The 24,692-nt window shown below is 30.4% G+C and overlaps 1 protein-coding gene across 2 annotated transcripts in view; it reads left to right on the top strand.

Annotated features, from left to right (window-relative positions):
• Positions 1-24,692, top strand: part of LOC137931674 (uncharacterized) — a 220,260-nt gene that overhangs the window by 123,825 nt on the left and 71,743 nt on the right. For both annotated transcript variants that reach the window (XM_068775155.1, XM_068775158.1), the window contains exon 3: positions 3,087-3,116. In XM_068775155.1, coding sequence (XP_068631256.1) covers positions 3,087-3,116 — 30 coding nt within the window. The remainder of the gene's footprint in view (positions 1-3,086; positions 3,117-24,692) is intronic.

Here is a 24,692-nt window from a genome sequence, read left to right as displayed (position 1 = left end):
AATTATTCAAATCTATGTTAAAAGGTAAAATATATTTTTTTCGATAATATAAAATCGTGAAAATGTTATGACCGTGAGCCATTTGTATATGTAAAACATCACGGGATCTTTGTGGAATTTAGTGCTTTCCTTGTTTTCTCTTTAGCTCTTTTTTGACTGTCTGGAAGCTGGAGAATTCGTTATCTGTTATTTAGAGGACAGTATGTTACGATGCAGATAATAATGTTTTCGATGCGAGTTCGTTAATTACATTTGTTTTGATGAAAACATCTACGTCATCTATGACCTCCTCTCGGTACATTGAAACTGTTTTATCCGCAATATTTGTTCTTTACGTAGTTGCGTTCTAGGTTACTGCATTATAACTACGTCTCACTTTACAATTACTTTTAGCCGTATTACTGCCGATTACGTCACGACGGTTGCACAATCGTTGTTCGGGTTTATTTTTTCATTACTTTATATAACCCGGTATGGTTTCTTACCTCTTTTGTTGGTTCCTCAAAAACAAAATTGTTTCTAACAAACAATAAAAGTTTTTAAATTTATGCATGCGCTATAGTCAGCCGTAATATTTTGTGATAAACAATGATACGAAAGGAACCGTCTATGATAGAGATTTATTACTTTTTTGAAACTAGAATGACACTTTGTGAATGGCCATTACCTCTTGGCAGGTGATACAAACAAACACTAAACGATACAGACCTTTTTCAATATTCTTTATAGTGTATATATCTGCGTAACATTAAATGATTCATAACTTTAAAAATAGATGTAGTGAGTCTACCGGAAAAATTAATTAAGCTTCGTTACTAAAATTGAGGAAATTTTCAAATATTCGCGAATGTTTCAGAATTAATCGATTTCACGGCATTTATTGTAGGTTATATTCTACAAAATCAATATTTACAAAATCTTTTATGTACATGACATGACGATATATAGTAATGATCATAAAGGTTGAAACTATATGGGCATTTATAACTTAAAATATGGTCACTGACCAATTTCTTAAGAAAACGAATAATAAAATGATAACATTGAAAATTAAATCCTCTTGATCTTTCCTTAAAACTAAAGTTTAACCTTTTTGAAGGTTTTGTTGAATTTGAATAATTCATGTTTTTGGAAAAATATGATGTTACAGTTCCAGCGACCTTATGAAATCAATAATTTCTATATAGTTGGATAATTTTGATTTTAAAGGTTAGTCGCATTTATTTCTACAGATTTTTGTTTCAAAAACAAGTTTTAAAGACTCATATGGTGTTAGTGTGTTTTTTAATTGTTTAAAGCCATCGAGTCAAACCTCTATTTAAAAAGCTCAATCAGTATTAAAGTTAAAGTTTTTGAATTTAAATACATAATAACAAAATAATAAAAATATGTAGATAAAAAGTTTAATAATATTACTGAATTGTTACGCACTTACAATGTTTGACTATCTTTATTGGTTTATTTTTTTCTCTGTAATGAATGATGAAAAATGTTTTTGACGTTATAACACCATATCTGTGGATGTTTCAAAACATATTTACGACAATTGACTGGTAAATATATTTTTAATCTTAGTTTAAATTGAAATGTTTTGCGTCGATTGGTTGTAGTAAATCAAGTTATTTCTTCATCATTGAGCTGTTTGGATTGTTAATTATTTAGCTAAAAATATTTTTTAAGTTAATCCTCTAGTTTGATATGTTATGTCATTATGGTTCAATTTAAAGATCGGGTAGAAATTTAAAGTAGGTCAACCATACTGAGTAACTGTCTTTGGGTACAATGGTGTGACTGCATTATTCCATTGCAACCGTTTTCTGTATTGTATACCCACGTACATGGATATTACCAAATGACGTCTGCGAATTTTCATACGAATGTATTGCCATTCATATTCAATGGTATATTGTAATACAAATAAATGACGCTGAAGTGATCCACACTACATGATTTGTGAGGATCGGATGAAATAGCATTAAAAAGTCGTAGTACAGTATTTTTAATTAGTTGGATATGAAGATGTTTCGAATAACAAAACTATGGAATTTATTTACCTGGGCTCTATCATTAAATAATCGCCTGTCATAAAAAAACGCAATATCGCTGCTGCACAAAAAAAATTAAAATAATGCAACATCACCAAATATATTAAAATAAGTGGCTCAATTTATTGGACCTATTGATATCTAGCTACAGTTTAGAAACGTGGATCTTGAAGAAAACCCAGAGAGATCGTGTTTTGAAATGAAATATTGAGGCTTGCTGGTTTCGGTTAAAGTTGATGCTGTTAGTTCGGGTTATTTTATCTTCATCGGAATTGAATTCAAGAAGCGGAAGGTTCTGTGAACTTAAACCTTTTGGAGGTAAATGCTGTAAATTTCGTTGTATGCACTCCGCACCAATGAGTCCTTCAACATCGTAATCATCTGATTGTGGATACGTAGGTCTTTCGTGAGCGAGTTTCCGAGAAGTAGTGATGTTATATAATTCAAATGTATACTGTCTGTCCCGGAATCATAATTTCGACTTGCGATCATTAATTTCTTCTCTTAACCACTAGGCGATAATGATTGTATATATGAAGATTCTCTTCAAATGCACATATATCGTACCAAAAAGTATATTCGACATTTTTTCATCATTATCAAATGCTGTTTATCCTTTGACATTTACACTTATAGGTTTGATGTGGCTAAAGTAGTAACGAGTAGTTACGAGCAGACCTACTACTAGATTGTGATAATTGACGAGAGGATGAAAGGCGATGAAAGGTAGGAAATTTGGAATGAATGAGAATGTTAGATTATACGATGTATGTTAGAAGACTGGAAGTAGAGAGTGTCCATTTTCCACAATAAGCTAGGGATGTACAAGCGGCCCTCAAAAACGGGTCCATAAAAAAATCTCTGTGAAACTTCTGCTCGAACCGCAACCACATTATTTATTGTTATTTTTAACAGAAAGTGCATGCACATTAAGTCTGAACCATTGTACATTTGCACTAATTACATTAATGCTATTTTTAATTTTAAGCACGCAAGAACATTTCATTTTGCATTATTCTCACACTTTTTTTTTAATTTCAGAATCGGATCTCACCGGGCTATCGCATGTCGGTAAGTACATCATTTTTTGTTACTTTTACATCACTAAAGATTAAAGCAAAGAGATATACTGGCCAAAAATTACCTTTAGAAGATATAGGAATATATACTTAAAATACTTTGTATGAATCACAATAAAACTGACTCGACGAATCGAATTTCCCAAGTGTGTAGTCGTAATATAAAATTAAACATTTTTTGTTCTCACAAGGAGGTCTTACTAAATATTTTCAGAATGTTCAAAACTTGATGCAATATCAATTTAAATATATTTTCATACATAGTATTATCAGTCCCGTTTTATACAAATATTCCAACTAGGTTCGGAATATTGATTCTACCAAGAAGAATTTTGTAAGAAGCTTAATAGTCTTTCAAACACCAACATAAATTTTTTTTCGTTTTATATGTTATTTTCTCATATTAATTCTGATAACAAACTGAACTGAAACATGTATGCAAGAAATTAGTGCCTTAGTGATTCCACTAATTTCTAGCATATATGTTTTCTATTTTACTAAAGTTAATACTATATATTAATACTGTTTTGAATATAAATATATGATGAAACAGAAAACATACGGTAAAAATGCTGTCATTATATTTGTAATACATAATATTTTGTTTGTTTCTAATAATATATATAAATTGCGTCGATACCATCCTTTCTGTATGTTAACTTTATTATATGTAAATCCTATTCACATTTTAAAACTAACGGTTCCTTTGTATTTTCCAACAAAGCTATTTACTAACAACATGCTAATGTAATAACAACATTTACGTTCTAGCTTTTCCCCCTTTCTTATGTAAAACAAGACACGTCTCAGACAGGCAATTACGTCAGCAAGTTGCACCGGGAAAAATAAGAATGACCTCGTATAATTCATTTAAGAACATAAGTTTGTGTATAATATAAACGGCAATCAATTATAGGAGAGATGTGGACATAAGTTGACGCCTTCCGACAACGTTCTTAGCTTACCTTCAGTTCATTTTTTTTTGTTTCTATTCCGTATGCGTCATTTATCACTACGTATATGATAATACGTTCGTTGAAGTCATAAAGAAATATTTTTTTTAGATAAATTACAATAAAAGAGTTTAGATTAAATCAAGAATTTATGGTGGTAGAGTTAGGTAGTAGTCAATAAAATAAAGAAGAAAATATGTAAGGATTTTATTTCTAAGAAATTGATACCATCACATCGGGATCACTCTTGAAATCTGGCCTCGGTATTTCGTGCTACTCGCTACTGAAGTGATCCTGGGATAGCGATAACCTCGCAAGCGAAATTTTCATTAGGCGCTGAGACGGATCACTATTTTTATTTCGTAGATTTTATTCTATCAGATACCCTCTCGAAAAAAAGTCTCAAAAAAAATTAGTTTCTTCATGAAAAAAATATAAATCTGTTGAGATACGCGAACTGATCTATCGTACAACAGTTTGTTTATTGTTTAAACTTAGATTCATAAGAATGAAAAGGAAAATTCCAACGCGGCTCGAATAGAAAATATTCCAATGTAATGTAGTGTTTATATTCCATTGCGACCATATAATGGCAAGCATGCGTTTCAATTAAGGTCTATAACCGTAATTGGCCCGGTGTAGTTGGCCGCAATATAGCAGACTGAATATTGAAAAAAGTGTACATCAAACATGTGTACATTAAGATCAGAAAGATTTTTTTCGTAAATATTTTTCTTCCGTCTTTAACGTTGAAAAATCGAGATTGAAGCATTGTGTGCTGTAATCTCGATTTATTCTGTTTTTAAAGAAAATGGTCACGGTGTCAGATAGTGTTCATCACCATCACCATTTCACTGTTAGACCTCCGTCGCTGAACATAAGCCCGCCTCACACTTCAAACTTTCATAGTATTTCACAAAGTCAAAGTCAATTTAAAGATGATGATAATTTTGGAATATTAACTAAAATTAAAATCACTTGGCACACGTCCAACATTTAATACCCTTTTATTTACATTTAAAACTACGCAGATGATTATCATTTGCTAACAAAGGGTACAGAGACAATGTGGAATAAAGCGTGGCTTATATTTGGAAATGACAATGGCGTCGGAGATATAAACGAGATGTCATTACTCCGCTTTGTACTTTCTGAATACGAACGTTCTTAGGTATAAAGTATACCTGTGTATTTAATCAGAAACGTCAAACAAACTGTCAAATGCAAAATATTTTTTTTATATTGTCAAATAGCGCCTTAACCATTTTACATGTTACAACCTTGTCAGGAGGAGTTCTAAGCTAATCTGCTATTCATATGTTCTCATAGTATAAAACGATTACTCGCATACACTTGCACTGAAAATAAATCTTAAAAAAAACTGCTTATATATAATTCGATGAACCTGCGAACTTCGTTACGTAAAGCAATCGTTGAATTCAATTTTTGTACAATATTATTAAGTTCAATATTAACAAGCCAACAAGTACTGGTACTACAAAGTCTACTAGAAATATTGCAAATTATTTTTTTATGTAGTAAGCCGAAAAATGACTTTTATTATTGTATTATTATAACGTTATTTATTGCTTCTGAAACCATTGACATTTGTTTGTTCTTTTCTTTTATAGATTTAAAATGAGCTTCACTTGCCCCCCTTTATAGCTTATAAATCTATAACCAATCATTCTGTATAAATTAATACGCATTTAAAAATAACATGACAGGGAGACTATCATTATCATTCTAATTTTTCAATTTTTTTTTTGAAGGCAAACATAATTAACGAGTAATTCGAGATTTTAACCAACAGGCCGTACTCAAAACAATCCTATATAATGAATGCACAAAGTGTGAATTACATAAGTTGGTATCCCGGGAATCGTACCTACAACCCTCGATCATACGTCTCATTACTCTATTGCTGAGCTATCACAGCTCAAAAAAACCGGTACTTAGTGTAAGGTTAACTTTATCACACCCCTCTTTATCCAAACAAGTTCTATACCTAAAATTGCTGAAATTTAAAGAACGTAAACTCATGACTTGCAATTTACTCCAGATACATTTTTTAATTAGATTAACCTGTTCGAGTTGAAAATCCTCTTAATTTTTTTCCTTTTTTTTTGTAGACATGTTTTTATTTAAAAAATTGTGGTGTTTTTTGAAATCATTTTAACAAAATTACAATTGTAATTACTAGATTGGATAAGTAAATCAAGTAATAATATTTTTTCTTATTACGTAAGGGGTGACACAATGCTTTTAAAACACCAAAAATTAAAGAAAGTACAAACTTATAAGTAATTCACTATTTTTTTTTAAAAAAATCTTGCTTATCTATGTATCGTTGTAATACCATTGTGAAAAATAGTTGACCGACTGCTCTTTGATTTTCTTTTCCATGGCGTTTTTAGTCGCAACCATCACTTTTTAGGTATCTTGGAACTGTATTCCATGATGAAATGAAAATCGCAGGTTGCAAGATCCGGCCTGTAAAGAAATTTATCTACAATCACTATAATGGTATTTTATAGTATGATTTAGTGTAGCGTAGATAAGCATCACATTTGGTGGACTGGTCATCATGGCGATATTAGTGGAAGGACTATGCCATGTAGTGGTCGTCTATCAGCGGACGTGATGATGACGATAGTGTAATATAAAATAATACCAAAGGTATGATTTGATCTCATATTGTCCCGATAAATCATAACAATTGAATAATTGAAGTAATTTACACCGGAACGTATTCGTTCAGTACACGAATGAATTGTTTTTCACCACTATTTTTAGTAACATGAAACAGCAGGTTCCTCGTAAGACAACCATGTTTTTTGCGGTAACAGCAAATTGATGAAAACAAACGTGACATTGAAAATTAAAAACATTGTACGAAAAAAATCACTGCAACAAGAATCAGTTCTATAAAAAATATTGCTTTTACGTCTTTCTGATTTCTCGTGATAATAATATTGTGAGTTGATAGTTTAATTTTTTTGCTCCTATGATACGCGTTTTTTTTACGTTAGATAAATTGTGGTGTCATCTGTTAGTTTTATTTTAGTTTCTAAAATTTGAATTTAGCTTATTCTTTATGTGTAACATTTTTCGAATTTTGAATAACATTTGTAGGATATGAAGTAGTACGGTTCTAGAAAAAGCTAAATAGGAAGCCCTAACGCGTATAGAGTGACAGCCAAAGCCGGGGTCTCCGCCTAAGCTACCTGTTAACTCGACGGCTCTCCAGTCCGGTGTCATCATTTATATTATTAACTTTCATTTAAATGACTATAATTTTTAAACACTGAACGGAAAACCGCAAAAAGTTTTACAAATTATTTTCAAAACATAACTCGACACATATTCTGTGCATTTATAATATTTATTACATTAAAATTACCTTTCAAAATCGCGCTGTCAGATGTAGCGTTTAGTTATTTTAAGGCAATCAGACATAGATTACCTTATTTTCTTTTTTTTTAATCTGTTCTTTATACATACTGTGTTCATCTAAGAAGTTAGTACAAATCAATGAATATAATACAATAATTTATCATTATTCTGTTTAAACTTATAATATCCCAATTAACTACTATAATTGTGTTTATTTTTCTGGTTTTATTTATGTAAACAAAAATTGATTAATGTGATTCACCTATAAACGGATAAACTCAGATACGCAATAAAACTCGAGAAGAAACACAATGTAACTATAAAAAAAAATCTCTCGATTGTTTTAAGCAATTTACTGCCGCAGTAACACGGAACATGTTATTCTGTTTGTAGGCTATTTTTGTTGTTGTAATGCGCAGTACGTTTTGTTCTGTTTTGGCGGATTGAAGCTGTCCAGAGGGTATTAAATTGAACGCAGGTTAATATAAATTGATTGTGTTAACATTATAGTTATTCATAATAATTTATAAATGGGAAAATCTCTTGACTGTGCCGCCTGTATGACGAAGTTATAAGTCTAATTATTATGTTATTTATTTTAGTATACACATACTTATTTTCCAATCTATTTGCAAAAATACAGCGAACTGTCATTATCATTTCAGTCGTAGGACATCTACTGTTTCGGCCTCTTCTGAAGATTCTTAATATCAGATAATAATCGGTCTGATTAAACTTGCAACGTCATTTGACAACTATAAAGACATTTGACAAGATCTGTCCACCTTTGGATGGATGATATACGCTACGTTTGTCGTTAGGTGGTTTCCATTTCAGTACTTTAAGGCACCAGCTGCTATCTATTCTGTGTTATATGGCCTACTCAATGCCACTGCAACTTGCCATTTCACTGGCCCAAAGCATAAACGTTTAATAATTAATAACATTTTAAAATTAATTACGGCATATAATATATACAGAAACACAAACATCAACATTTATCAAAAACCTGGCGCATGGAAAAGAAAAAGTTTTGTATTATCAACGGCATTAATTAACATCTTTGTCCCATGACATTGCACAAAAACATGTAAATGACTTAAACCAAATTTATTACATTTAATTATTTAAATACAAAATGCGTTGTTTTTTCATCGAGAACTAGATAAAATATTATATTCATTTACGGGTCAAAAATATGGACATTGAAGGATAGATTTTATTCGAAAGCGTCGCTTTTGAAATTATATTTTAGACCTATTATCGGAAGCTAAATTTCTTAAGCACTACACGACCATGATATATGATCATACATATGTTACATTTACCAAAACATCTTTTTTATCATTGACAACAATACGAATAGGCATTAATTATATTATATTTTCCATTTATATTTATTAATGCAATAGCAATAGCGAGATGAAAATGAAACGTTAATTATTACACGTATTACACAATCGTTGCGTTATCTGTTACGTCGTCTCTAATAACAAACAATACAATTGGTAAATTGCGCAATAGATGTAATATTAGTTTGTTTGCAATTAACAAAGCAATTGACAATGAAAACGATATTGAATAGTCTCTAATGGTTAATTACACTGTGAATAGGCACAATTAAAATCGACTCGATTATTTGTGTACGGCGAAAAAAGATCAAGAGAAATATGCGCAGTAACCTCGGGGAAACGGCATTGAACAAATGTGAGAAATGTTTATCGAATAATTGATTACAACACTAGATAAAAGTTAACAATATTTGCAATGAAATATTTTTAAATTCGACTATCTTTTACTCCGTATCTTTGTAAAAAATCCTACAAATGTAATCCCCCTTACTTTACTTGGAAAATTCAATGGAAAAGTACTCGATTGTTGTGCGTTGTAATTAATAGATAAGTTTATTATTGTAAAGTTATTGTAAATAATTTCATTTGATTGTTATCAGAGTATTAGCTTTTTTATTATTCTGTTCGTCACATAGCTACTTAAATAAGTCGGTAAGATCAATAAAAATAATTAATAGTACATAATTGTATTACTGTGTAATTTGTTGTATTTGTTTTGAGAAACGCAAGCCGCTTCCTACTAGTCCTATTGGAAATCTGTAAAGGTAGCCTATGATGATAGTGATTTATTTCGTCATTTTTCTCAAATTTTTATCATTATTTTATTCTATTGTAGTCTGTTCCTCGTCATCTGCTCACCTTTTCTGCCACGAAAGCATTTTCCATCACATGGCTGTCATTCAAGGACTCTATGGATAGACGTCGATGCTACAAATCTACATTTTTGTAATTTTTCCAGTGTCAGATAACCGTTAGAAATCGTTCAGTAAAAAACAAACAGAAATTCGTATAATAATACCGTGATTTTAAAATAAATAGGAAGTTTTATTAAAATAATATTATATTCTTACTTTCCTTATATTTACTTCACAGATCGACACCGTGACTGTAAATGATTTGCACGAGTATTGATACTCTTATTTAAAAAATATTTACCTGTCAAAACCTGTATTATTTTTATTTTTCTATTATAATTCTCCTCATACAAAGGCGAAATAAAAAAAATTACGTATTTTGTTCTATTTAGTGTCTTCGTTTTTAAAACTAGCGCATTTAGCGGTAGTTAGTTATTTTTATGACACGTTACCTTAGACGAAGAAGATATTAAACCAACGTTCACTTATATCTTATCTTTAAGGACGACATGGTTTACATCTCCTATCTTGTACTGTATTTGGAATACTTTAGTTTTTTAAATGTAAAAAAATATTACCAATTTTTTATTTAATTGCATTGCAATTGCAATAAAGCCTATACATTGCAATAGGCGTCTATCGACTGACATGTCGATAATGATAAACAGAGTGACTGTAGTTTTTTTTTTTAAATTATACAACTGTAATTATTTGTGAATTAGCTCGACTTCACAGTACAATATTTGTGGTGCTAATGTGAAATAGGTTTTAGAACAATCTATATAAGCACGATATTCATACGGTTAATACACTTAAAGACGCCTGAAGGAAACTTCACAGAAACGCTGATAAACAACTTTCTTTATTGAAAACTTTTCCATCGCGTACGAGTAGCGTATAACAAAACAATCTTGTTAGTATATTTATAACATACACGTTAATATGATCCATAATATTAAAGATTTGCTTCAAAGAGAAAAGGCATAAAAGACAATATTATTTGATCTCCACGACCCATGGATATATTGAACTTATTGATTCTCGATAAGAAACCTTGCAAACACGATGTCAGTCATTTTAATTACTTATAACTTATTAATAGCTATTAAATTGGTATTCTATACTCATCGATATGCATAATTAACAGCTTTTACTGTTGTAACTCTAAATTTCATTCTGATTAGCAAATTTTTTGTCAAATTTTAATAAAGATTTTTAATATCAATAAGATTTTTTCCTGAAATCCGAACCCGCCACCTGCGATCACAAGTCTCTGGTTTAGTTATTCAAAAGGTACAAAGCCTTTATAGAAATATGTGTATATAATTACAGACTATAGAAGTAAGATTAAAGTAATCGGAATAACAGATAATACTTGAAATGAACAAAAAAATAATACTAAAGGAAATAAAAAAATAAAAAAAAATAAAAAAAATATTAGACAATTGAACTTATCATTGTTAAATATTCTTCACTGTTGTTATTTTAATACTTGAAGTTTTTGATTGCATTTCTTAAGAAGACATGTAAAAATGTAATAAATTGTCTTATAGTGGCGTTCTTCAATATTTCTTTTTGCTATAACTCTTAGGAGCTATGTACTAAACACAGTTATTTTTCGCAGCTGCTATTAAGTCTCACCTGTTATTTGTAACACATTTGAAGGTTTTTGGAACACGCTTGGTTATCAAGTAATAACGTTTATTACCCATTACAATCGTGAATAACATTTATTACAGATTAAAAATTTAAAAGCACCCCTAAAAAAATTTAAATATTGAAAACCTAAACTAGTTTTTCCCAACGAGAGACCCACGATACACGGGGGGCAATACGAAAGTGGACTCGACATGAGATTGACCCCTTCGCTTTAATTTAAAAATTATGTATGTTACATAGGGGAGCGCAAGAATTTTAGAAAGGCTTAAATGGGATATGGCACAGAAAAGGTTGGAAAACACTGCTCTGGACTACTCTTGAAATAATTAATTTTATTTTTCTTTATAGTGATAAAATCAATGACATTACACGATCTCTTGTATATCATGTGATCAATATTTATAACATTTGTTTTGTCATCACATTTTTGAAATGAGATTTTATGGTTCAAAATTTAAAAATAAACAGACATTGAACCTTAACCCTGTTTGTCTGAAAAATTTAGGTGAATGTTTTTAAGGTATCTTATATTATACCAGCTTTGTTTTTATATGTATAACCGTTATCGAAGTTACGCGATAATAATTGTAGAGCATAGTATAATTTTACTCTGATTAAATCAAAACATATTTTAAACAAATTTCGTATCTGATAGTAGTAAAGAACCGAAGGGTATTTATTGTTAGATTATTACAATCGCAAATGGCATATTTATCTTATAGATCGATAGGTATGTATTAGTAATTTGTTTATAAAATTGTACTTCTTATTATTCAATATGCTATGATTGGTTAATGTTAGCCAAGAATGAAGATCACAAAAGCAAGATACGTTGATGAACACGGACCATAAGGATGCAGCTCTATGCGGTGGTCTGATCAGGTTCAAACCACGCTCGATATCACAGATGGCGAAGCAATACACACCGCCGGAGACCGGTATAGTTAGCGTAAGATATTGCGTGACGAACTTTCTAGTAAGCTAAAATCCTCGGTAGCGAGGAAAACGAAGCAAGGAAGAGGAGCGAAGAATATTTCATTGACGATAATTTTATTATTACTTTTATTCGCCAATGTTTTATACAATTGTTTTCGTTTCGTTTCACTAGATGGCGTTGGCAACAACAAAATCAGTTGAATGTTTATATTCAAGTATCAAAACCGTATGTATTACCTGCTTAACTTATGTTAGTACCAAATAAAAAAAATGTGTGTGATAAAGGCTAATGTCATTGAAATGGTTATAAAACGAAAAATATTATAAATCCAATACATTGATTATCTAACCTTCGTATTTAGGCCAACTCATAAATTGATGTGATATTATTATTAATCACTAATACAATTATAATCTTGACGATAGAACGAAATAAATATGTTTTGCTAATAAAAAGCAGCATCGAAGTCGTAGTAAACATCCTTGATACATACCAACTTTCGTTTAAGTGAAAACGTTAACTGCGATCAAATTTCGAATGTTAGATATGAGATCCAGTCGATTCAAAATAGACGGTAGTAGAAACGGTTAAAAAAAAACTTGTGACGTAGGGTTTCGGCGCAGGCGTGGGAGACCGACTCGTTTCACAATGTCACTAACTAGGTTTACCACGAGCTATTTATAAAATATAGCTATAAGTTTTTAACGCAATTCAGAGTTAAGGAAAAGTTTTTAAACATACCAAAAATATTGGTCTTTAGGTAATAAAACCGTTTTGAAGGTGTATAAGTTAAAGTACTCAAATTACTTATGATTACACAAAATAATTTTTTTTTGTTATAACGAACGTGTTAATTTCGAATTTTGTTTAGAGAATATTAACGGTTTATATTGCGTCAATGATTCTTAAAATGTATAGACTGTGATTATAAATTCTTTTCAATAGGATAGTTATCCCATTCTTAAATGAATCCAATGTATTTGTTTGGGCGTAAATATGGTGAACGAGTCTATTTAAAAATAAATGTCGAGGCACACGACGCGAAACTTCGTCACTTGATGATATTTATTTCAATGAAATATAATCCTTAACACGTTCTGTTAGGTTCGAATATAGTATTACTAATATTTTGGTGCGCCATTGGCATCGTCATTTCAAAATATTGGCGCAATATCATGATGTTATTACATTAAGTACGATATAGTAATGACGTATACACGTGGCAGGTTTCTACTAAAATGTCCTACAGTCGGTTACCGCTATAGCGTCATTTTCTGCCGTCATTAAAATGTACACAATTACGTATTCTGTTCTAAAAGAGGTCTAAAATTTTCCATTTGAATTTTTTCATTCTTTAGATCGCTTGAGGTGACTAAAACATAAATATGGAAATAGACATAGAGCGTGTGTAAGCAAAAGCTTAACTCATCATTATATGGTACAAATAATATACCAATCATTTATCATTTCATCCGTATGGCGTCTACTGCTGGATTGGACACTCAGCGTCTTCCGATGACCTTGACAAGGTCGTCTGCCCACCTTGTGACGTCCTTTCATACGCACGGCGGACTGTGGTCTCCATTTTCGACCCTTGAGGTCCTAGCGGCCGTCTGATCCACGCACTTGTCATTCAGTTGAGCTACATTGGTTATTTTCATTATTTTATGGATCTCCTCAGCACTGATTTGATTTAGTAGAGAAAGCCTAAATTTAATAATCTCTCCGTGGCTGCACAACTGTTTGATGAGACAGTAAGGCTCGAAGTGAGTCCGTAGACCTTCGTCTTTAGAGACTGAGGAATATTTAACGAAAAGATGTTTTGTAGTTTCTCAAACGCTGCTCAGCGACAGTAATAAGAGCCAAGTAGTAAGAAATTATGATTAAATTTTAGCGTATACAATGTAATTAGTTATACATAGCGTTGAACATTATTAAACGATTCTGAATTTACACACGTTCATATAAAAATTAAATTACCCGTAAGTATAATACTTCGAATTATCTGGATAATACTGTTGTTAAATTGATATTTAAGTGAACTCAAGTCACCTGTTCAAAAAATGTTTACAGTTGTGTAAATAAAAAACCTTAGGATCATTGCGTTGTAGTTCATTTTTTTGAGTATAACATTTTTTTTATTTACGATTTTCATGTATTAAAGAATACGTCACAACGTATATTAAAATAATGTGAGTTTATTAATCATTATATATTACCACCTTTCGGAGGTTTTTAAGTAATTAAACAAATTATTCATCGAATTAATTATTTTATATCCGCATATTTGAAACATGTAGGCGTAACGTGTTTATGTGTATATGGCATCGATGTTGATGTAATATTATGTCTAGTTTTTCTTTATTGAAAGTCGTTATGCGTCTTAGTCTATTACAACGATTGCATAAGTATTGGACGTCAAACACACAACGGCAATGGTATAATAAGAATAGAGATCGAGACGTACCATCGTCACGGCATCACGTGTCTGTCTCATCATACATTCAGGTCGGCTGACTCTAGAACATATTTCTACTTTTATGTCGATCAATACCACGTGAAGGCTACGGGACGAGTATTTGAAACCTTGATGTCGTTAGGGTAACCATACCAACCAATTTTAAGAAGACATTTTTATAACAGAACTTTCGTTTTATTTCAAGCGTAGTAGACATCTGAAAGAACCAAAAAGATTTTTAATAAAATTTAGTTATGGAACATATTCATATTCAAAGTATATAATAACGGTCATGTTTGATTGTTGATGTTCAATTCGGTCCTTGTGTCGGGGTACGTAAGTTAAACCAAACTGATCAAAGTTAGCTAACTTGACCGATGACAATATAATGAGAAAGCTGAAACATCATAAGACAAAGCATCATTAAGTTAATCTTAAATAAGTAGCATAAATGAGTGCATGCTGATAGTGTTAAATTTACCTAGTATTGTTTTCTGCTTCTTCCTTCAGAGTTGTTATATAATTATGTACTTAATATTATATTTAATGAAAACCATATACTAGATCAAGTTCGATTTTTAATTTCATTGTGGTCACCCGCCTCGATGTGAAACCTTGGCATCGTCCCCTATAACAACGCGTCACTGTGTTCCTACTATTATTTGTTTGTATTGAGAAGCTAAGGAGACGGTACGACTGCATTGAACTTGACCCCTGTTAAACATTTTACACACCTCGGCCTTTTCATGGTCGACTGGAACTAACTGTCTGTATGGCGATCCATTGCAATGTCCTTTTTAACTTTTTAATTTTACGTAATTTACTGATACGCCTCTGTACCCTACTCAAGCTTTTTTTAAATACAATATGTCTGAACTATAATATCACCTCTATTGTTTATTGAATAAATAAAATACGCATTGTCTTCATTTTTGTTGTATGTTTATTTATTAATTTCCCATTCAAAAGATGACTGGAAGAGATATGTGTTTATTGTGTATTTTGTTTTCTCTACAACGATTTATTTTTATTAACCTATGCTAGGTGGACCGACCACATAATGAAGGTCGCTATAAGTTATTGGAAGCACAAAGTAATTGAGTGAAGGCAGATGCCTTTTGGTGGCGTCTATCGACTCGATAGACGCCACCAAAAGGCATATCGATATAGAACCTATTTTACTTTCAATTTTGCGTGTTATTATAACTTCAATAGGGTATTTACATTTTTCAGATCATGACAAATTAATCACGATGACCATTAATTGGCACATACTTAAAACCATTACATGGTAACTATTAAAAAAATAATAAACAAATCAATTTATTGGGTTAACATCTTAAACTAATAATAAACATGCAATGAATAAGTGAAAGGAAGGTTTCGAAAATTAACGATGTTTTAATAACATCGAGAAATAAATCAGGGTATGAGGAAATTAGAATATATACACTGTCCGAGTCGAAAATGTTTAATGCGGTTAACGGTTTTGTTTTGTTTACATTTAGCAGATGATTCTTTTTTTAGACTTTTAAAAGGGAATAGAAGATGTATATGACTTTTTTAATATACTGTTTCATTTTGACGTGGAAAGTGACATGATACATGTTTTCACAGCGAAAGAAATAATGATTTTCTTTTACTCGGCAGTTATTTTCGCTTCTGGATCCAGATTACCAGTATATTGTCTTTAGAATGGTCCACTAGAAGCTACTAGAAGTCTTTTCTTAGCTCTGCTCCTCCCAGCTAGTTCGAAAATTCTTATATTCTCATTAACAAAAGATAAATTTAATAGTATTAAAAGTAGACAAAATATGCTTTACATTTTACTTTTGTAATTAGATTAGTAAATTTTATAATTAGAATCACAATAATTAATTGCCTTGTGCGTGTTAAAATTCGTAGTATAAATACAAAATCGTATTTTTGTTATGTATATTTTGTAGACAGCAATAGACAAGGCCTATAGAGATTGACAGATGATCAGACGAAAATTTATTTTCATCATGTTAGACGTGCTGACCCAGAACTGTCGCGTCCTATGAATGTGTGACGCAATTTTAGACCTTCAGTATTAAATGTTGTTTATATGGATTAAGAAACGTTAAACACTGTCTTTACGAGCTAATTTCCTATAGCAATAATCCAAGTGGCTGTGGCATATTCGCTGTTAAATGTTTATTTCGGTAGGAACGCTGTTTATTTAACGAATACATTTTGCATGAATATCTCTTGAATAGTTCTATTAAATTTAAATGTTTGTGTATTGCACACAATAGTGCAAAGGTTTTCAAAGAAGTCAATTAAATTTCAATAGAATCATTACTACTGAACTTGTTATTCTAACACTATGTCATTCTTTGAAAGTACTATTTTTAAAATAGTAAATGGACCTGTGCAAAAATTTTACCTGGTCCTAAGGCAAAGTTTAACGAAACATAAGCTTAAATGTTTCTTTATTGTATGAATTAGAATTCGAAGGCACTTTCATAATAAATACGGAAAATCACAGTTTATTATATCAGTTAATGCACGTCCTTGTTCATGTTTTCGTCTGCCAATCAGATTACACTAAAATGCGACGCAGTTACTACCATTATCAATATTATCGGAATTTCGCCAACATCTATATATATATCTAAACACAAATAAAATTTATTGTTAAGCGTGGAAGTAATCTGTACATGTTTTCGTGGGTTTTTACAAATATCCGATTGGAAATCGCGTACGTAAAAAATTACCAAAACATTTCCTGCTATTGCACATATTATCTTCATTAGGTATAACAATGTATTTGCTGTAATCTAAATAAAAGTGAAAACAAAATCAACACTCACGTAGAGTGTAAATATTATTAACGTTTTCTTTACTTTTTTGCATTTATTTATTTAAATTGATTAAGAAAAAGTTGCAATCTTTAATCTATACCACGAGAAAACTACACGTGTAAATGTTTAAGTCAAGTTTACGCAAAATTAAAAAAAAAATACTTAAAAAAGTAAAATAATTTAAAACGAACATAAGCTATAGAAAGTGAAAAACCCTTAAAAACCCAATGAGGATAAATTAAAGATAACACACAACTGTTTGGAATTGCACTGGGATTCCAGAGTATTTTGTATATATATACAAGAGAATTATCGTCTTCATGCGTTGCATTGAAAACATATGGTTAGTTAGTTTTATCCATTACGTAATTAGCCATGTCAAAGTTCTTTCCGGGAATCCGTACAGTTTATGTATTTATGTTGCTTGTTTATTAATCTTAATCCAATAAGGATTAGTTCAACAACATTTGATGAAGCCAATGTTCAATTGTAATGAAAATCTCTAGATACACAATTGAAATCCAAATAGATATACCTTTGGAAAATGCGACCCCAATATTAATTTTGTCTGTCGGTTACATTATAATGAAACTCTCGACTTGTACTCGTTGTTTATTTTACCAATACTCGTAGTACCTTCTTCGGGACAGAGGAAAACGCTAATCATAGTCATCCAGTAAACTGTATTTGAATTGAGTTTCATTAAAAACAAAATTAATGGGGGAGGTATATGTTCATTAATGGATGTCAACGTCTAAAATTTTAGTGTATATGTAAATATATACTAGTATACAACTATAGTTCAAAAGATATTAGAGAATCAAAACAAAATCGGTCCGGAGCGTACCCAAGAAACAGAAATTTCACCGTAGACAGTAATAAAAATAAAACATTCCGATTCAATACAAAATGTTTCGAGAAATAAATCGACCGACCGTTATTATTCTTCAAGTAATGGTAGACAAATTGCAGACCGACTAAAGTTCTAAGAAATATCGCGTTTGATTTGCGAAGATTGGTACGGTACGATCATTATTTTTGCAGACCGTTGAAAACTGACCTGATGAAAATCGCTCAAGAGAAAAACTACCATAATACAAACGCAGTTGGATTGAAAATCATTACATTATTTGCAACAATAATTGACTAGAAAATGTCTACAATTTTTGTTGTACGAGTTAATATTTTTCATAAAATAAATCAGGTTCACAATAAATTAGATGAATTTATGTCCCATTTAGTAATAATATAAAGCATATTAACATTTCACAGGGTTTTCCCGTTCTATTATCTTATCTTAATTAAATTTAATTCAAATTACAAGCCTTAATTTACACTATAGAATTGCTAAGTACACATTAAATAACATTGTTAAACATCGATTAACTTTTACTACGAAATTGAAAAACAATTCAAAAATCCATATTATAAATATATTTAAATGAATTTGAGAAATAAAACATACGTTAAACTGGTGATCGAAATAAAACCAAAGCCGTATATTATTTAAAAGTAAAACATTGTAAAAACGCATAAATTAAATATGAACATATACGAGTTAATCCGCTGTGAAAGTTTTATTATTTTTTTTTCTAATCTTTTATTTGTTCGTGGTACTGTAATTTCTGTGCTGGAAAGCTAGCTTCAAACAGAACACAATTCACGATATCAAAGTGTGGCGGCGATCCAAAATACACGAAGCAGTTCCTCGATGGCAGATTTTATAACCTCGATGTGAAATTTCTTGCACAGAAAAAAAAATTGTCCGATTTAAAAATTAAAATGTTTAAATTAACATCAAAGTTCATTAAAATTGAGATTGACTGAATGAAGGTTTTTCGTAAGCCGAAATAACACGAGGCACAATGATAATCCAATTTCCTTTTAATTTGACGTCAGATCAAAGAAACAAAGCAACTTTCTGATGTTTAACCATTTTAGAATAGTCTTAAATATCAAAGCAGGAATTTATTAATTCATATAATTACATTTGTGGCATAGTTATGTACTCTAAATGCAACGGTTACTACGCAGATACTGCAACTGCTTATATATATTTATCGACCACTTAACCACTACATATATTTTACATTTTTTTCTTTATTTCCTTTTATACATAATTAGAGAAGATAGTTGAGCACAATATATTCAACGTAATTATATTATATATTATGTTTAGTATACCAGCAGCGTATAATTTAAATCATTGTCATCAATAAACATTGTCAAATCATTGTTACCTAGCACGCAGTGTACTCACAAATCATTCAGTAGTAAAATAAAGTTTATGTATTTATCATACTATTTTAAAATCAAATCAATAATAGCAGCAAAATATGATGTTGTTGCTAAAAATTTTCAATATTGACTCACACACTAAAAACCATATGAATATAATAATCGTATTGATAATAAAACTTATGATAAAATAAATAAAATTTTAGATGGCAATAAAACATTTTTACTTCACCCGTATCTGATCTTTTCGAATAAATAGCATCAACACCTTGCCTTTTATTAGTAACATAAAATAAATTTTATGACCAACAGAATGGCTATTTGGAAAGTAGTTCTCTAGATTTAAGTCTGTTAACTTTGTAACAATAAAACCTATGTAATATATTGTTGTAAAAGTTTCCGATGACGTCATTGGGAACCATTTCGATATGTTTCCGCGTATCTAATAAAAGGAACAAGGTAAAATAAATGTGTTTAACATAATTCAGCAGGCGTGAGACACGATTTACGCTTGTTTATTATAAATGTTACATCCAACTATAAATCCAATAACTGCGATGGCAAATAATGCATCCTTTCAATATAACGCTGAAGTAGTGTAATGTTGACTTGCAATAAAAGAGAACTTACCGTCTATTTGATATTTATCCAAACTTCCTCCTATGTAATTCATAAATATCCAAAACAAATATTGACTCTAGTGGAAAGCTGTTATTAATTTGTTACCATGTTAAAAAGAGCTTAAACTCTTGCAACTATGTGAAATTCAGTAAGCATACCTCAAAATATATTAACAAAATTGACATTTACAGATGAAATTATTTCATTGGATTCAGTTAAGTGACTATAGATATATATAATGATATAAAAATAGCTAGTGTTATAATGTATTTTAATGCCTAGGTCATATAGTTAAAATAAACACGAGACATCATCTAGAAAATTAAATATCTGCTTGAAACCACTTCTAGTCGCCCCTGGCATCGATACGGTTTTCAGTGAAAGAAACATGCAATAAAGTCTAAATAGGCCACACGTGTAAAGGGCCGTTGCATTCAGACCGGGTCAGTGATGACGTCAGTAGTGCCCTATAATTTCGATTGCCAGTTGTTATATTTGGATGATTCTTTTTTAGAATGCATCGGGATGCAATCTAATGGTGTTGATAATTACGACATCCATTCGTGGCGCCAAAAACAATAACACAACAAATCTGGATACAATGTTATTGCGAGTAGCTAATGAGTTTTAAACTATTAAAACTTAAATACCCATTTAATTTCTTTAGCATCATGTGTCGCGGTGTTTTTTCTCCTAAAAGTATTTAATTGTCATTTGTAATTTGAACAATACTTTGAAAAAGATAATAAAAATACCGTTCTTAATGCTTTAATTATTATGTTATTATATTATTTTTAAACATTGTTTGCATTACGCCAAACAATTAATTAAACTAAGTCACCGTTCCGCCCTTACGTTACAGTTGATGTTTTATATTTAGAGACGGTTCTGCCCCTCTGACGTCAATACTGACATTTGGGTTTTAATAGCTGCGTAGCAATCGTATATTTTAATAGCGAACATGAGTTATTACTGTCGCTAATTATTATATAACTGTACCCCGAGTAAAAAGAGTGTCTAGTATGTGGCAGTTTTTCTTCTATAATATATATTTGACACGTAATATTTGACGTTATATTTCTACGTCGGTTATTAATGGATCTGTGTCTATTTAATTAGAATTATTTCGCAAGTAATATTTTTTTAAATAATAATAATAATTTAGGCGCATATAGAAAAGGGCCACTTTATGAATTAATGAATTAAAGTAAAAAGACATAATTTAAAATCACATACACTAAAACTATTTATGAGGGATAAATTTATTATCACAAAAAGTTGAATTAGAATAAAGAAGTAAATGTTTCGCTTTTCCTGTACCAAATAGTCGAAATTTATTTGTTTACTTATTTATTTAATTTTAATGTAAATCAACAGGACATAAAAAGAAATTATGTGTAATGAGTAAAAATTTGAGTACAAAGAGCGGTCTTATTGCAAATGCGATTTCTTACAGACAATCATTTACTTTCTCTCATACATTTCTTGTATTTATATTTGCTTTCTCTTTGACATCCAGATAGTTTAAATGATATACCTTAATTGTTATATATCCCTTATTTTCTTAATTGACTTGTTCAAAACTCTTGAGATGCTCTTTGAATGTTTAAGGTCAATATAAGTATCTTAAAAGCTAAACGTAAATAAAACATGAGGAAACCAAATGCCGTTTGACGAATAATAAAACATCGAAGGTTAAAACGAGACGCTGCCAAGACGTCCGTTCCAAATGCGTTAGTGAGCTGATGACAAAATTAACAAGAGTATGATTTTATAGAGGGTTGTTGAACTTTACCGGTACACGAAAAACACAAACGAACTTGTACTCTATTCAACTTTGGTTTATATTCATAACTTTATATTAACTCGCAATATCCTTATATTACATTAGTTATAGGTATAAAAACTTTAAAGGAGTACTGCTCATTTGCTGTCAATAAATGTTTGGTAAAAAAAAACACCTTTTCAAAAATCAATGATTTCAGAAATAATAAATTACCTAATGAAAATATAGTTAGAAAAACTAACTTTCATAATTCAAATTAATACATATTAAAATTAATTATAGTTTACTATTTGTCCTTGCAGACTTCGTACTGCCAGAAGTTATTGGCCTGTCGAATTTCAATAGAGTTTCAGAGTGTACAACTTACAAAGCTTGATTGGAAAAAAAACTTTAGCTCTTCACTGGCAAGTGATCTATACACACAGATCTTTAAATATTTTACACCTTTTAGCAAATCACTCGATTTGTTAACATATGTATGATGTATGATATGTTGATATTTTTGATAGCATTTTTTTTATAAAATATTGTTAAAATCTTGACAAAGCTTTGACGAATATATTGATTCTTTGTACGTTTGGTATAGGGATATATTTGCAAGGAAAACCATAAACCTCGGTTGACTTTATTTATATCCTGTTTTAGGTCTTCTTATGGATGGAGATGATGACGGCCTGTGAAAATTTACAATTTGGTTTCTGCTTTTCCAGTGTTATCGCCTCTTTAATTGACAGTTGGTTAAAATACATAACAATATATAAATGTTTGTGTCTGTTTGTGATACATTGATATATGTAAATGGGTCTGAATTCTAATGTATATTAGTTATTTCATGATGAAAGGCTTATTGCAAGCTGATTTAAAGTACATCGTTACCAAATAAGTCCGGAAAGCAACGTCGTAATGACCGTGCGTAGGGTTCCGACAAAAAGTTAAAACTTACCTTAACAAGGAAAGAATTTTTAGTGTTTCATTATATATCATTGGTATTCCTAAAGATGTCGACACCAACCCCTTGGCCCTTGCCCGAAATCAGTGTCCCAGAAGTAATCTAATTATGGACGCCTAATTATTAACAAGTCACATTTGAAACTTTCAAAATACTGCATAAGTTGTAATAAGTGTACCAGCTCGTTGTAGGAAGAACAAATATTTTAGTAAAAAGTAGCATAGTTTTCAAATTAATAAACGTTCTCAAGTTCGAACATTATGTAAAACTTTTTTTTTATTTCGAGAATTTCTTTTTTCTTATAAATAATTACAAACTTCCATATTTTGACGAGATTTGTATTAATTATTATTTATTACGATTCTAGATATTTACCTATTAGCCCATACATTTATTATTATTACCTATTTTTTATAAAAGATTATTAATAATTAATGTAAATTATTAAGAATTTTTTATTGATAATAATATAGTAACTACATAGTCAGGTGTATGGAGATATCGTTTCTTTAAATTCTCAATTTTCTAAATAATATAGGAATCCACGTTTTTTTAATAACCTTAACTTTATGAAGTTTTTAATAAGCGTAAGAATAAAATTCTGGAGCGATTATTTTAATACAAAATTTCAAAGCAGAAAAACTTAACATAAGCCAGAAACATAAAAAAATTAACATGTTACTACAATATTTTTTGTATATTCTTTAGCTTTCCTGACTATAAATCAAAGTACTCAAGTGTTTCAACGTTGATGTAAATAAACACGTTCGCAGCCGCGCAGTCTGAAGAGTTTTATAAATGTACCGACCCGACCGTATTATCGTTCACAAGGCGTACAATATATAAAAAAAACATCCAGAAATCTTTCAATCGTTAAAAGGAACACCTTTTAAACATACATTAATGTCACGATTCCGGGTAATACAAGCGTGAAATGCTTGACATATTTAGAAAATATAAATTCAGCGTAAAAGTAGGCTGTAATTTAAAAATAACATTCTCTTTTCAAATTGTAACCGATTTAATGATATAATATATCAACACTCGCAATATGCTTTCCGATTGTACATATAATCTATATGACAGACTATAGTTACGTTTCCGTGTTCATCTGTTTAGTCTTTGCTAATTTCTGCAGTTATAATAAAATTATCTAATATTTTTGCTACCTAAAATTTTAATACGCAATAAAAACACGTTGACTAAAAATACTATTGCTATAGTGGCAATAGTATTCATACAAAAATATATGTCATAAAATAAATTACTTTGAAAACTTTACGTACTATGAGCTGGCAAAGACACATGCAACGAAACTAATTACGTATCATCACATAATGCCAGACGAATGATACATGAACCTGTCCATGTTTTCTATTTAGACACTTGAAATACAGAAATTACTACCATCTAAACATCTATCGTTTGTATAGAATTGTCAATGGGTCCGATCTTGAAGGCTATCTAAAATAGAAGCTTTGATAACTCTTCCTTGTGTATCTTCCGTAAACAAGATTTATTTACCATCGAGTTATTT

The sequence above is a fragment of the Battus philenor genome, unplaced genomic scaffold, assembly GCF_028537555.1.
Source record: "Battus philenor isolate CCGP_79_NKW_IND1 unplaced genomic scaffold, ilBatPhil1.0.hap1 SCAF_8, whole genome shotgun sequence".
NCBI classification, from domain to species: domain Eukaryota; kingdom Metazoa; phylum Arthropoda; class Insecta; order Lepidoptera; family Papilionidae; genus Battus; species Battus philenor.
Note: the sequence above shows the minus strand (reverse complement) of the source record. Positions and strands in the feature narration are given on the sequence as shown.